Source organism: Somniosus microcephalus, chromosome 3, assembly GCF_052327205.1.
Source record: "Somniosus microcephalus isolate GS21.2 chromosome 3, FLI_Smic_1.0, whole genome shotgun sequence".
In the NCBI taxonomy this organism is placed as follows: domain Eukaryota; kingdom Metazoa; phylum Chordata; class Chondrichthyes; order Squaliformes; family Somniosidae; genus Somniosus; species Somniosus microcephalus.
The window spans coordinates 165,442,448-165,459,089 of record NC_140989.1 but is presented as its reverse complement, the minus strand read 5'-3'; the positions used below and the strand labels follow the sequence as shown (position 1 = coordinate 165,459,089).

Genomic DNA, 16,642 nt, shown 5'->3' with positions numbered 1-16,642 from the left:
TTGAGGCCAAAAAGGATGACGACGCCACACCTGGACGACTGTCAAAAATGCTAACTGATGCAAAAGAAGTGTTCCAGGAGGGACTCGGAACACTAAAAGGCATAACAGCAACGATTAAAATAGAGGAAAATGCAAGTCCAAAGTTTTTTAAGGCCAGACCGGTGCCATATGCGATCCAACCAGCCGTTGAAGCAGAGCTGGAAGGGTTGGAACGTTCAGGAGTACTGTCCAAAGTAGACTGGAGCGAGTGGGCTACACCCATCATCCCTGTAATGAAGAAGTCGTTGAGTAATACGCCTGGGAAACCAAAGAAGGTCCGCATCTGTGGGGATTTTAAGGTGACAGTGAACCCAGTCGTTCACACGGTACAATATCCGCTTCCAAGGATTGAGGATATTTTCGCCTCGCTATCTGGAGTTAAACGCTTCACCAAAATTGATCTGGCCCAGGCGTACTTGCAAATGGAGGTAGAAGAAGCCTCGAAACAATACCTCACGATCAACACTCATAAAGATCTATCAATACAACCGACTGGTGTTCGGGGTAGCATCGGCTCCGGCTATTTGGCAAAGGGCAATGGATCAAGTCCTGCAAGGGATTCCAGGGACCCAGTGTTATTTGGATGACATCCTGGTCACGGGCGAAAATGACAGTGATCACCTCGCCAACCTGGAGAAGGTGCTCACTAGATTAAAGGAATATGGGCTACGAGCTAATCGCCACAAGTGTGAGTTTTTCCAGAAGCAGATCTCGTATTGTGGCCACATTATTGATGAAGGGTTACATAAGTCTCCTGAAAAGATTGAGGCAGTAGTCAAGGCTCCAGCACTGGAAAATGTGTCACAACTGAGGTCGTTCCTCGGGCTGGTAAACTACTACCATAAGTTCTTATCAAATTTGTCTACAGTGGTACACCCACTGAATACCCTACTGCAAATGGGGGTACCATGGAAGTGGAATGATAAATGTAAACGAGCTTTCCAGAAGTGCGAAGAATTGATCACATCAGAAGAGGTGTTGGCCCATTTCAACCCAGCACTACCAATTCGGTTGGCATGTGATGCATCACCCTATGGTATTGGAGCGGTGCTGTCGCACAAATTCCCAGATGGGTTGGAGAGGCCAGTAGCCTTTGCGTCTCGGTCACTAACCTCGGCCGAGCGCAACTACGCCCAGATCGACAGGGAGGCCCTCAGCCTAGTATGGGGAGTAAAAAAAATTCAACCACTATCTGCATGGGCAGAAGTTCACCTTGCTGACTGACCACCAACCACTTGTCTCCATCTTTAATCCTAAGGGCGGCGTTCCAGTGATGACTGCACAACGGTTACAAAGATGGTCCCTGTTTCTAGGGGCGAATCAATATGAAATAGAATATAAAGGCACGAAACAGCATGGAAACGCTGATGGGCTATCACGCTTGCCACTGCCTACTGTGGAGGAAGCACCAGCAGTGGACCCTATCGAGAGATTTTATTCATCAATAATTGAACGATTGCCAGTAACTAACGCGGATATAGAGAAGGAGACCCACAATGATCCGACACTGTCTCGGGTATATGATTTGACGGTGAGGGGATGGCCAACACATGGCGACTCACTGTTGCCAGCATTCTCATCCAGAAGAGAACAGCTGTCAGTATGCCAGGGGACAGTGATGTGTGGATCCCGAGTGGTGATTCCACCCAAGTTAAGGGAGAGAGTGCTCAATGAGCTTCACGAAGGGCATCTGGGAGGGGTAAAAATGAAAAGCCTTGCTCGGGCTTGTGTGGTGGCCGGGGATTGATCGACAAATCGAGGACCTAACCAAGAGCTGCTCAGGATGCCAGAAGGTCCAAAATGCACCACCAAATGCCCCTCTACACCCATGGGAGTGGCCCTCCTCTCCGTGGCAATGGGTGCATATTGATTTTGCTGGTCCATTCATGGACTCAATGTTCTTAATAGCAGTCGAAATGGCCTGAGGTGATAAAAATGTCCTCGACCACTACAGAGAAAATGATTGCAGTCCTACGGACCATATTTGCCAGGAACGGCTTGCCAGAGCAGATTTGCTCTGATAATGGACCACAGTTTGTGTCCGAAGAGTTTCGGAAATTTATGAGAAGGAATGGGGTAAGGCATTACACATCCGCCCCGTATCATCCAGCCACAAATGGATTGGCTGAGAGGTTCGTACAATAAAGGCCATGTGCGACGATGAAATTCCACTACAGCATAAGGTGGACAATTTCCTGTTAGCCTACAGAAATGCGACACATGCAGTTACCAACCAGACCCCGGCCATGATGTTCTTTAACCGAAGGTTGAGATCTCGTCTGGATTTGCTCAGACCAAATGTGCGAAGAAATGTTGAGGATAAACTATTCCAGCACATCAATGAGAAGCCGACAAGGAGCTTCAATGTAGGACAACCAGTCTTGGCCCGTGACTACCGAACAGAGAAATGGCAACCCGGAACGATATGCACACGGCAGGGGCCATTAATGTACACAGTGGATGTCGGGGAGAACATTGTGAGACGCCACGTCGACCAGATCTTAGCGTCACAGGAACGAGTCAAACCCATATCTCGCATACCTGGGGATGAACCCGACATACCGGTAGCATCTACCACAGAAACCGTAGCAGTGGAAACTGATGAACTAACCGACGAAAGGGGGCCAGAATCGCCTCCGCACCAAGAACAAGAACCTCGTGGAAGGCGCTATCCAGAAAGGATCAGGAAGCCGCCCCAAGACTGAATTTATAAATGGACTATTTTCAGTTAATGTTGCATGTTAAAAATGTTAATTGTTAAATGAATGTTATGGTACTGTTAATCTAAAAGGGGAGGAATTGTTGCGTATGTACCTTTTTAAGAGAGAACTGTTTTACAGCTCCTGTATACTGTAGTACTGGCAGTGACCACACCTGTATATAAAGCCGGAGCAGGCTTCTGTACGTCAGTCGTGAGACGACTCTAGTAAACACCTGTTGATTGTTAAGTTACAGCCTCCGTGTAGTTCTCGGGGAAACATCCTATTTAAAGAATCATGGATCTAACACTTTCCTCTCTCCTGAGGTGTGTTTTTCTATATGAAGACTGTTGCAGAAATGTAAATTTGCTTACCCACAGACGTTTGAGTGAATCACTTGAATTGCAACGAAGGAAAAGAACCTTGTCCTCGGGAAAATATTTTAAAATCTGTATATTAACACTGTCTTTGAAATACAAATGCACAGTATGTTACAAGTGTACCCATCCATCACAACAGGGAACTGACAGAAATTTATACCCGAATGTGATGAGGGACCGAGGATGGCATAGTAGTGGTATTAGGTTGTTAAAGGATGACCATCTAGAAATTATTTGTGTTGGACTTTAATTCATGGGCTGAACAAAGCAGCCAATAATGTGAAGACAGCTGTGGAACTGTCTTGAGGTTTGTACAGCACTGATCATCATGTGAGCATTGTTTTTAAAAAGTCAGATGACTTGTGCTACAATGAACATCAGCAAATTGGGACAGCTGGGGAATGAAGTTGAGCCGATAGATCATTTAGGAATGTCAAAAAAAATTAAATCACCATAGCAAAACAATGAGCATGGAGCAAGTCAAGGTAGCTGTGGATAACCAAACTGAGCATTGAAGAGCCAAGATAGCCATGGATTACCCATGAGCACTGAAGAGCCAATGTAGCTTTGGATAACACCAACAACTTACATTTATATAATGCCTTTAACGTCATAAAATGTCCCAAGGCGCTTCACAGGAGCGTTATCAAAAACAAAACTTGACACCAAGCCATATAAGGAGATGTTAGGGCAGATGACCAAAAACCTGGTTAAAGAGGTAGGTTTTAAGGAGTGTCTTAAGAGGCGGAGAGGTTTGGGGAGGGAATTCCAGAGCTTGGAACCGATGCAGCTGAAGGCATGGCCACTAATGGTGGAACGATTGAAATCGGATTTTGAACAGTAGCGGTGGAGGGAACAACTAATCTGTTGGACTTGATCACTGCAAAATATAGTAGTACTGGGGAAAAGATCAGCAGAAAGGTAGTCTTGCAGATTGTTGTCTTTATAATCTTAATTATCAACGGTCTTGGTTTTTAGGGGAATCGTGAATAAAATTGGACATTGTAGGGAGTCTCTGCACTCTTAGCAAAGAATCTAATAAACTCACTAGTAGTTAACAAACTGAGTTTAATGTACTAAAACTTTACAAAACAAGAAAATGCAGGAGAAGCTCTAAACAGGTCTATTCACTATCACTCCACACGAGGACTAGCTGGAAACGCCCTCTACCTCTGACGTCATGATGTCATCACGTTTCCCGCTGTTGGGACGTCACATGACCCACGTGATGACATCATCGCGTCAGATCGCGATTTTGTCGTATCAGTTGAACAGCAGCCTTCATTGCTCGGTTTTTTGTTGTAACGCATTAGACAGCGCTTTCAAAGTTTGCGATTCACTTTTCTTCGTTATACAACAGATTAATCTAGTGCAGTAGGTGAAAGGGTCACAAAGCTCACAGGAGCTGCAGGTATCATCCGACAGGTACTATAGCGTTGAGAGTATATGGGTTTCAGTGAATTGCAATGAAATTAATTAGAGGCATCAGTTCTTTCCAACTAGTCCAGTTGACCTCTATATTTGTAGTATAAAATTGCCCAAAAACTTGTACGTCCCTTACCTCAAGTTTTAGCAAAACTTTCTGTAAATATACTCACATCAATAATTAGTCGGATATTTCTACTGTGCGATTTTACATTTATTTGAACTTAGTGGAAGATTTCTTTCCCAAAATATGAACTCGTACAATTCTAAATTTACTGCGTTTTGGTAACTTGTAGAAAAGGAGATTCTGTTGACTAGTCTGGGTTTTAAACATGGTAACATTATTTTATCTACAAGCTATTTACTTAATGGGAATTACATGTCAAGTATGTAGTTGAAGTGAGAGTGTCCTATGGGTGGTCTTTTGAATGTTGGACTGCATTAAAAAGACAGAAGACCGTTAACTGCAAATATATATAAACTTTGAATAGATCAGCTGCATGGCAATTAGCAAGGATTCCCCTCCCATGTGGCGGTAACCTGCATTTGCTTCATTTTTGTCCTCGAGTTTATGGAGGTCCCTTCGGCTAAGGACTATTCAGTAAACATAGGTGGTAGTTAAAAATGTTTGAGGCACAGAAGTGGGAAAAGTACTTGCTTCACATCCCCCTCTAAAATCAACATGGCAGTGTTACACTTTGAATCTGTGGTATATACTGTGGATGCGCATGGCTGCAAAGGAATGTAGGTCTGATGAAGGCCATTCAGCTCCAGCAATTCACTGTTGGCCAGGTCCTACACTCTGCAATGACTATACTTTTGCAGTACTGATTGTGCTGTGTAAAATGATCAGTGAATATACATTTCAAGTGGCTGGAATTCTAGCCCTGGTTGTATTTGCTCTGCGATAAGTTTTGATCAAAACTAGATGAAGCATTGTCCAGATAGAATGTACGATTTATGATGATTGCATCATTTAAAAAAAAAACAAAAAAACAAAATGTATTCTGGGGATGCGGGTAACATCTCTGGTTACTGTGAGGAATTGCTGGCAGAGTGCTTTCTTTGAAGATAACAATGGTTGTTACAACTGAGTGGTTTGCTGTGCCACTTCAGAGAATCGCGCAGAGTCAATCAGACAGTGAGACCAGAGTCACGTGTACACACACAGTATACACAGTATCCCCACAGTGCAGATAGAGGCCATTTCGGCCCATCGAGCCTGCACCGACACATATCCCACCCTATCCCTGTAACCCCACGTATTTAATCCCCTAACATTAAGGGTCAATTTAACATAGCCAAATCAACCTAACCTGCACATCTTTGGACTGTGGGAGGAAACGGGAGCACCCGGAGGAAACCCACGCAGACACAGGGAGAATGTGCAAACTCCACACAGACAGTCGCCCGAGGCCAGATTTGAACCCGGGTCCCTGGCGCTGTGAGGCAACAGTGCTAACCACTATGCCACCGTGCCAGACCGGGTGGGGATGGCAAGTTCACTTGCCTGAAGGATATTCGTGAACCAGTTGGGTTTTTACAACAGCTCTCGTGGTCAAATTACCATATTTATTGAATTAAATTTCACAATTGGCCATGGTGGGCCTTGAACACTCAACCTGTGAGTTGCTAGTCCAGTACCACTACCATCCCTCAATCAATATATTCATATTTTTATTTAAAATATATTTGGGAGCTGTTTTAAGTGAATATTCTTTCATTAAATTTATGAATAAAATCTGTGGGTAATGTTTACATTCAACATTTTTTCTTCCCTACAGGATAACCTTTTGCCATCTGCCCTTCCAGAGTAAATGGTTGTATGTTGGCACAGAAAGAGGCAATGTACATATTGTCAACGTGGAGTCTTTCACACTCTCAGGCTACGTCATTATGTGGAATAAAGCCATCGAACTGTGAGTGCTTCATTCTTGTGCATGGTTGATAATGTTTCTCTCTTGGAAACCTCCTTTACACAGTATTATCAGGGTAATATGTGTGCTTGTTTACACATACAAGCTCAGCAAATTTTGTCAAGTTTTGATTACATCCCTAGCCCCAATACAGATGCTTTAATTTGGTGCGGAAAAGATGAATTATTTTTGTCAATTAGCTTTTCTTATTGTACATACAGGGTTAAAATCAGTTTCAATTAAAGGAATGGTGCAGTTGGCTAATATACATTAGACACAGTGTTTGTGATGTGGTTTAGGAAGGTTTTCATATGCAAATCTTTACCAGTATCATTGTTCTTAGATGAAGGAATTCCTCATGGCTCATCCAAAGTGTTTGAAACAGATCAGTGTGTTCTCAAGATGGAGGGGGGTGGGGGATGTGTGGTCAAGCCAATCAGTTCAAATACAAACATCCTATGTGTCCTTTAAAATTGATGTTTTAAATGGCAGCTCTGAGTCTTAGACACTTATTATTTTCTTTGTTCTGATCAAATTTCAAAGGATTTTGCAAGTGTATTTCAGGAAGGCCGAGGCCAGTTTTTTCAGCCCTGCTGAAGCTGTCAGAGAGCGAGAGAGAGGTAGGGAAGCTCTATGAAAGGTTAGCAGTGATTAACATGTAAAGTTATACTCAGAGACCCTGTTTCAATTCCAGTTTTCTATTGCGTTTTAGAGCAGAAAATGCACGTGCTATTTTTTATAGGTTTATCCGAGGAGGAATAGTTAAAGTTTGTATATGACTGTAAATCTTCTGTTTGTCTTTGCTACTGTTCACTTAACTACTCACTATTAAACCTGTTTAATTTATAGGCCATTCAGCCCCTCAAACCTGTTTCACCATTCAATTAGATAATGGCTGATCTGTACCTCAATTCCATTTACCCACCTTGGTTCCATAACCCTTGATGGTCATACCTAACAAAAATATTTCTCAGTTTTGAAATTTTCATTTGACCCCCAGCCTCAATAGCTTTTTGGGGGGGAGTTTTCCAGATTTCCACTACCCTTTGTATGAAGCAGTGCTTCCTGACATTATGCCTGAATGGCTGAGCTCTAATTGTTCTAGACTCCCCCGTCCCCCAACTCACCAGATGAAATAATTCTCTCTATCTACCCTGAACCCCTCAATTAGACCACCCTAATCTTATATACTGTAGGTTTGTGTCGTCCTCCAATGTGGATGTGCACAATTAGTGAGAAATTTTATCTATGTAGAAATGATAGATAATACTGGTTTTAGATGGCTGAGATGTTCAAAGGAAATAGCCAGTCACAAGAACACAGACTGAAAAGGGCCTCATTGCAGAAAGGATTGAACCTTTGTTCAGAAGCTCAGCTACGCGCCAATAGTTTTTTTTAATGACTTGAGTTGAAACCTTGCTTACACTTTGTTTGTACAACTCATGCCAATTGTCCGACTTCTTTGAGAAGTAAGCAGGAACTCTGTTGGGCAGATGGGGAAGTAAATTTTTAAAAATCACCAATAGGTACAATATCCAACGTGGTCAAATTTATTTGGGGGATTGGATTGGTCCATGGTAGCTATGTGAATGGATATTATCATGGACTAATGAATGTTCTTGTTTTCTGTTTCCTCATAAAAACACCTTTTTCCAAGTTTCCTTTGACCCCAAAATAGTATTCCAACATAAACATCAAATACATAAGAGCAGAAGTAGGCCGTTCAGTCTCTTGAGCCTATTCCGCCATTCAGTTAGATCATGGTTGATCTGTACCTCAACTCCATTTACCCGCCTTAGCTCCATATCCCTTGATACCCTTACCTAATAAAAATTAAGCCTCAGTCAGAGGGCTATGTGGCGAAAACATTTCGCAGGCATTCCTGAAATTAAATGGCCAATTAAATTTTCCAAATTGTGGCCTTTTTTTGTTATGCAGGTTGAACGTCCCAAATCCGGAGTTCCGGACTCCGGGACGATTAGTGGCAGGGGTCCGGAATCCGTAAAATGTTCCGGAATCTGGACATCCTGAGGGAGGCTTACCAAAAACCGGAAATAGCGCAACTGGGGCCCAGGCATTTCCGGACTCGGCACGTGTTTCTGATGTCCGAAGTCCGGAAATATTGCAACCTGGGCTCGGGTGTTTCCAGATTTCGGACATCTGAAACATGTTCCGAAGTCTGGAAAAACCCAAAAACCGGCTCGGCCTCAGTCCCGAGGTTGCCGGATTCAGGACGTTCTACCTGTACTACAAATGTTTTTAGCTAAGCACACTGGCCCGAAAGAAGGAAAATGGTGGCCAAAAGAAGTATAAGGAGATTATTTAGTTGGTTTCGTGTGATATTTTGAGGCCGTAATCTTTCAGGTGTGATAGTGGGCGCGTGCAAGATCTTTAATTACCTGCATAGATGGACAAGATCTTGTCTCACACAGAACAGTCAAAAGAAATAGATAGTGTCTCTAATGTGTTCTTGGGCTCCTCTCTCGTGCTTTTTTGGACTGTAGTAATTTATATGTTTGCATGAAGTATACTGCCCAGGCGCGCAGGAACTAGAACACTAGAATTCCAGTTACTGGCAAGCTACTTGGTCTACAGGGCACTCCTTTCGAAGGTCCTTGAACTTGTTGTCGCCTCCCAGATCTGTGCCCTTCTCTCCTGCAACTTCTTGCAATCAGGCTTCCATTTCTTACACGGCATCGAAATGGCCCGAACCAAAGTCATAAATGACATTCTCTGTGATTGTGATAATTGTGCATTGTGCCTACTCAACCTCTCTGTAACCTTTGACACAGTTGACCACACCATTCTCCTCCAATGTCTAGTGCAGTGGGACTATCCTCGCTTAGTTCTGCTATTACCTATCTGATCTTAGCCATAATATCTCTACCAATGGATCCATCCTAGGTCCCTCCTCCTCCTCATCTACATGCTTTCCCTTGGCCACATCATCCACAGACATGGCGTTAGCTTCCACCTATATGCCAATGACACCCAGCTCTTTACCCTTGCCGCCGACTCCACTTTCCACCTTGGTTGATCCCTTGGACAGAACGGGACTGCTCGCAACCTCTGCATCCTGTTGGACACTGAACCAAGCTTCCAACTTCATATCCCTCTATCACAAAGACCGCCTCCACCTCTACTTCAGTCCATTTACCACTGAAGCCCTCATCCATGCTGTTCATCACCTGCAAGCTTGTTTACTCTTCTGACCGGCCTCTCATCCACCACCCTCCATGAACTCCAGTTTGTTCAAAACTCTTTTGCTAGTATCCTGTCCTGCATCAAGTTCCACTCACCTTTCACCCCATCTCTGCTGACCTACATTGGCACCCGTTCTCCCGATGCCACACATTTAAAATTCTCATCCTTGTTTAAATCTCTTCAGAGCCATTCCCCTCCCTATCTCTAAAACCCTCCCCTCCCTCTCCGTTGCTCTGCCTCCAGCCTCTTGTGCACTACTCCTCCTTTTACCCCAGCCGTCTAGGCCCTATGCCGTGGAATTCCCTCTCTAAACGTCTATGTTCCTCTCCTCCTTTAATGTCCTTCAAACCCACCTCTTCTGCCAAGCTGTTGGTCACCCCCTCCTAACTTCTTCCTCAGTGTCCCTTTTCCACTTAGCTCTCTGAAGTTCCTCGTGATGTTTTTCTGTTAAAGGTGCTATATAAATTCAGGATGTTCGCTGCGATTACAAGTTTTTGTCTGATTGGCACCTGACTAATCAGTTTGTCTGAATGCTGCCCATTCTGCCGGTTGGTCAGACTGCCGGTCAGCCGGTTTGTCTGACTACTGTCTGCTTCTGTTTTGACACTGACTCTTTATAATCATGCATTAATTTGGTTGAATATTTTTGAATAAATTTAAATCTTATCTAAAGTTGTAACTGGTTTTAATAATTGTATTCTCAGGGAGACTAAAGGCTTGCAAATTGGGCTGAAGATCTGGTGTCCTGCAGCTATAGTGACGCTCATGTCAAAAACAGTTAAATCTGCAGTTATGGGATGAGTTGCATAAGGGTGTTTAATACATGCCACATAATGTAGTTTAATTCAGCAGAACAGTAATGGCAGCTGAATAATTTAATAATTTGGCATCTTTCAGCCTTAGAAACTAGCTGAATGCAGTAGTCACTGTGAATAGTTACTGTTTGAGCATGTTGTAATCTAATAGCCATTTTCTATACTGTTTGAAAGTTTTGCACCACCATGTTTTTCCCCTTTTTTATAGCTAAATTAATGTTTTAATTGCAGATCATCAAAAACCCACCCGGGACTAATTGTCCACATCAGTGACAACCCCATGGATGAAGGCAAGGTATATGTGACTCACACAATGGGTAACTGCTTAAAATTAGCCTCAACGGCAAAGTAACGTGAAAAAATGTTGTGGGAGTTGATGGATTTCGCATGAACTGTATCATTCATACTGCAGTCACTGAACATCCTACACTCATTCCTGCCAGCTCATCCTGTTCTTGGCGATATTCTAACCAAAACTGACCCATATTGTTCCTGTTATCTGCCTCAGTACCAAACCTACAAGACGATTGCCTTTTTGTATTAGGAATCTCTCTCTCCATTTTAAATTATTCAATTAAGTTTGTATTCCCTGCACTATGTAGTTTGTTCTGAAAGTTCGTAGGCCTTGGTGCAGTGTTTTACATTGTACTTAGCTCTTTGTTTTCAGAAAGATATGTCTCATTGCTCTTTGCCTGGATCTATATAAAAAATATCTCGCTACTGCCTTTTCCAGTGGCTCAGTTATAGCACTCTCGCCTCTGAGTCAGAAAGTTGTGGGTTCAAGTCCTACTCCAGAGACTTGAGCACAAAAATCTAGGCTGACACTCCAGTAAAGTACTGAGGGAGTGCTGCACTGTCGGAGGTGCCATCTTTTGGATGAGACGTTAAACCTGTCTGGTCTCGTGACACTATTTCGAAGACGAGCAGGGGAGCTATCCCTGGTGTCCTGCCCAATATTTATCCCTCAGCCAACATAACAGAAACAGATTATCTGGTCATTATCCCATTGCTGTTTTTGGGAACTTGCTGTGCGTGAGTTGGCTGCCACATTTCCTAAATTACAACAGAGACTACACTTCCCAAAAAAACAAAACAAAAAAAAAGCACTTCATTGGCTGTAAAGCGCTTTGGGACGTCCAGTGGTCATGAAAGGTGCTATTTCAATGCAAGTCTTGTCTTTTTTTTTTCTTATTCTTTTTTAGCCCATTTTTTTTTTCTATCTGCAACAGTCATATGTGTTTGTTGTGCAGCATTTGAGTGATACTCTTGCAAAAGCATTGCATTGTTTTATGTTAACATTTCAAAGTTTTAGGGTCTTGTGTTACCGCTGCTCTTGAATTTTGAACAAGGTGTTCCTTTCGTACCAATCGACAAACTGCTTCCAGTATTTTTTGTTAAATCATAGAGGCCTCAAAATCTGTTCAAACTTTCATGAAACAAGGAAGCAGTGGACTAGAGGTATTAAAACTTAGCACGACGAAAAAGCCTGCCATTTTTGTTCTTGGGTATGAAAAAATATCACTGGTGCAAAACTCCCCTAATATTACCCCTATACACAACAGCAACAACTTGCATTTATATAGCGCCTTTAACATAGTAAAACGTCCCAAGGTGCTTCACAGGAGTCTTATCAAACAAACTTCGACACCGAGCCACATGAAATATTGGGTCAGGTGACCAAAAACTTGGTCAAAGAGGTAGGTTTTAAGGAGCATTTTAGAGGAGAGGTTTAGGGAGGGAATTCCAGAGATTAGGGCCTAGACAGCTGAAGGTACGGCCGCCAATGGTTGAGCAATAAAAATCGGGGATGCGTAAGAGGCCAGAATTGAAATCCTAATGCACAGAGATAGAAAGAAAAAAGGAGGAAGTACCTTCTATGAAGAGTCGCATATTGGGCTTCCATTTCAGGCCCTCCCCAACACTGGAAAATGTTGACAGTCAGGAAAATCCACCTGTAAGAAAAGAATCTTGAAGAGAACAGTATGCCAGCTAACGTGTAGTTAAGGAGGGTCAGGCCACCGTCTCTTGTTAACACCAGATATTGGCCATCACTCACCTCTACACTGATTGTGCTTAGGTGCAAGTAATTACTTGGACAGCTGGATTGGCATGCATGTGCTGCCTTCAAACATCCTAAGATAACCAGATTTCCAGATTGCGCAAGTGTTCACATAGCTGTAATTCCAGCTCCAGGCTCACCAGTTATCAGGCAGTACCACACAGATGTGTGAGAGCACTAGTTCATAAACATTCAAAGTCATCTGTAGCCAACAGACTTGTGGCAAAAGTGTGTCTACGAGCTTCTAATGTGCCACTCATTGTCTTTACAGTGACAGATACACGAGTCTTTGGCACAGTTCCTGCAAGTATTTTTTTTTTGTGCCACCTGCAAAATCAGCCCAGTGCACATCCAACTTGATCTATAAATTACTGGTTGTTAGCATGTTGTAAATCTTGTGAAGAGCTGGAAGAAACAAATGTGCAGAGGGTGTTGCTGGTGAGCATAGCCTGAAATGTGTTGAATTGGCTGGGAATTGTAATGTAAAAATGAGAAAAAACCCTTCAGTGCTACATTGTGGACGTGCCATCATTTGAATGAAACGTAAAACCGATGCCCTGTCTGCCTGTTCAGATAGCACTATTTGAAGAAAAGTAGGGGAGTTCTTCAGGTGTCCTGGCCAACATTTGTCCCTGCACCAACACCACCAACTGGTCATGTGTATCATTGCTGTTTGTGGGACCTTGCTGTGTGCAAATTTGCTGTTGTGTTTGCCTACATTACACTAGTGACTACTTTACAAATGAAGTAATTAATTGGTTGTGAAGCACTTTGATGTGAACGGTGCTATATAAATTCAAGTTCTTTGTCTTTTTTTCTTTGCAAGTTTTGCACAGCCTTATCAGTTCTAGGATGTGGGAGATTGCTATCTTCCTGCCTGCAATCTGCTGCATGCAAGGACTGTGTCGGCAGTTCTGCTTGTTTGTTTCCTGTGGCTGTTTTTTCCCCCACTTCATACCTTTCAATAGCCTGCCAACCTATGTCATTCTAGTCGATGTGGAGTTTAATGAAATAATAGCATGTCTTTTTATCCATTAATAGATAATCATTGGCAAGTGATTTGAAAAGACTATAAGGAAGTCATCCTCACCCAGCCTGAAAGTATCCTGGCATGGCATGGCCCCACTTGATCTGACAAAAATCTAATCTAATCCTGGCCTGGCTGTGTCTGAAAATATCCTGGACTAGACAAGCCAGGCCCAGCCCAAAAATATCTCAACCCAATGTGACCCTAAAGGTTTCTTAGCCCAGCTCCGAAAATATCCTAGTGGAACTTCCCCTGGTGCTCCGTGCCTTGTCATCGGCGATTCAGTTGAGGTTTGGGCCGAAATCCTCAAACTATGAGTGTAGTCCCAATAAAACAATGTAATATTACAAAGCATAATTTATTCATTATATAAAACTAGCTGATCTCGTATGGCTGTTTTATAAGGGCAGGGTCGCTACACCAGTAGCGCACTATATAATTCTGACACTTAAGGTCGCAAGATCTATTTATTTATGATATCTTCAGATCAATTGAACACTAATTGACTAATAAACAGACTCCTGCCTCCTCCATCAAACAGGTATTTTCTATTACTGGGGAGATATTTCTCGAATGCAAATGGTTCGCTTTCTTTGTTTTATTTCCTACATTACAACAGTGACTACACTTCAAAATACTTCATTGGCTGTAAAGAGCTTTGGGACATCCTGAGGTTGTGAAGGACGCTATATAAATGCAAGTCTTTCTTTCAGAAAGAAAAATGAAGTGTGGTGCAAAATTTGCTTTGAGAGAAGTGTGATGGGCAACACATGCAAACTTTATATATGTTTATTGAGATTTTCACTTGGACTAGACTGGTAGTAGGTTTCCGATCTTTAGCAACATTGCGGAGGGAAGGGGTTGAGGGACGCTGTAGCATTGGAGAAGAGGGGTTTGTGTCCTGGTAGTGCCGGAAGAGAGGTTCTGGACTTTGGCAGCACTGTACTCAAAGAAAATGCAATCTTTCCTTCATTGGTTTTCCCTTCCCCGCACAGCTACGTGAATTATTATGTTTTTGATCTGAAAATATAAATGGAGCACAGCTGACTGTAATTAGCCTCTTCTTTGTGAAATGTTTACCAGGAAAGCTTTCAGAATTCAATGTCAGTGGGTTTTCATTTGGCGCTGATTTAAAATAAAATGAAATATTCTATTAACTAAAATATTCTGTTATCATTTTAAAATTCTAAGTATGTCTAAAAAGAATACTTTCGTGTGTGTGTGTTTCTCATACTGCAAATTTAAGCAGTTGGTAACTTTATCTGAAAATTTCCTCAGCAGCTTGCTTTCAAATCATTAAAAAAATCTCAAAACCAAATAAAAAAACCTGTTCTACCACAGACCTAACTTTTCGCTTGTACTGAGAGAATCCTGCTGTGCATACTGTACACGCTCAGACTCCCTTCAACTGGCAGATTCAAATCTATGGGCAAGGATATCACTCCAAGGCTTCCAAGAGATGAGGCCATCTAAGGCCACATAGTTAAGTTTAGTCTTGTTATTGTGCCAATATGTATTTTTTAAACATCTTTATTCTGTTTAAAAATCTAATTTTATCGTATTAGTTGACAGGCAGAGTGGAAGAAAATAATGGACAATTTTTTTTCCTAAGTGTTTTGAGCAATTTAGTTCACCTTTTCTATTAAATTTGCATATGATTAAATTACAGTTAATAAACTTGAGTCCTGATTCAATTTCACATCAGTCAAGTGGAAGAAATAGGATTTGACGTGGAACAAATTTAGATTTGCATTAGACTGTTGGATGAGAAATGTGTGCTAGACAGATCTTTTCAATATAATTGGTGAACTTCCTGGGATAGGGTTCAGTGAGTCAGAGTACACTTATAAGGACTTTTTATGGCAAAAGGTATAATTGTTCTCCATTCTGGAAATGTTTAGAGTTCAGGCAGCGGTCAGGTTGCACCCTGGACAGGTTAATTAACAAGTTGGAGACAATGTGGAATCAGTATGTTCCGACAGAGAGACTCGGCATTTTAAGAATGATTCACATTTGTAGAAAGAGTTGATTGTAGGAGGGAGAAATGTAAACCTAATATGGAGCTGTTCAATTCTTCATTGTGTTTTAAATCACTTCCCACTCTTGAGAAATTGGAAGTCGGGGCTGGGAGTCAAATGTGAGAAGAATGACCTAGCTGGGTGTGATAGAATAAATTCACCATGGTTGGAATAAATGTCACTATAGATGAGTGACAGGAAATCATTACACACTGTGTGATGGCATGTGCTGCACACAAGACTTTCAGTATTGAAGGTAGGGAAATAGAAACATAGAAGATAGGAGCAGGAGTAGGCCATTCGGCCCTTCGAGCCTGCTCCGCCATTCAATGAGATCATGGCTGATCATCCAAATTCAGTACCCTGTCCCTGCCTTCTCCCCATATCCCTTGATCCCTTTAGCCTTAAGAAATATATCCAACTCTTTCTTGAATATACTTAATGAACTGGCCTCCACCGCCCTCTGTGGCAGAGAATTCCACAGGTTCACCACTCTCTGGGTGAAGAAATTCCTCCTCATTTCAGTCCTAAATGGCTTACCCCTTATCCTTAGACTATGACCCCTGGTTCTGGACTCCCCGGCCATCAGAAACATCCTTCCTGCATCTAGTCTGTCCAGGCCTGACAGAATTTTATAAGTTTCGATGAGATCCCCCCTCAATCTTCTAAACTCCAGTGAGTATAAGCCCAATTGACACAATCTCTCCTCATACGTCATTCCTGCCATCCCAGGTATCAGCCTGGTGAATCTTCGCTGCACTCCTTCCATGGCAAGAACGTCCTTCCTCAGGTAAGGCGACCAAAACTGCACACAGTACTCAAGGTGCGGTCTCACCAAGGCCCTGTACAACTGTAGCAAGACATCCTTGTTCCTGTACTCGAACCCTCTTGCTACGAAGGCCAACATACCATTTGCCTTCTTACCCGCCTGCTGCACCTGCATGCTTACCTTCAGCGACTGGTGCACAAGAACACCCAGGTCTCTTTGCATTTCCCCTTCTCCCAATCTATTGCCATTCAAATAATAACCTGCCTTCCTGTTTTTGCCACCAAAGTGGAT

General features: G+C 42.6%; 1 protein-coding gene across 4 annotated transcripts in view; it reads left to right on the top strand.

Annotated features, from left to right (window-relative positions):
* Window positions 1-16,642, top strand: part of LOC147121525 (syntaxin-binding protein 5) — a 324,726-nt gene that overhangs the window by 117,016 nt on the left and 191,068 nt on the right. For all 4 annotated transcript variants that reach the window (XM_085981855.1, XM_085981856.1, XM_085981857.1 and 1 more), the window contains exons 5-6: window positions 6,328-6,462; window positions 10,710-10,773. In XM_085981855.1, coding sequence (XP_085837981.1) covers window positions 6,328-6,462; window positions 10,710-10,773 — 199 coding nt within the window. The remainder of the gene's footprint in view (window positions 1-6,327; window positions 6,463-10,709; window positions 10,774-16,642) is intronic.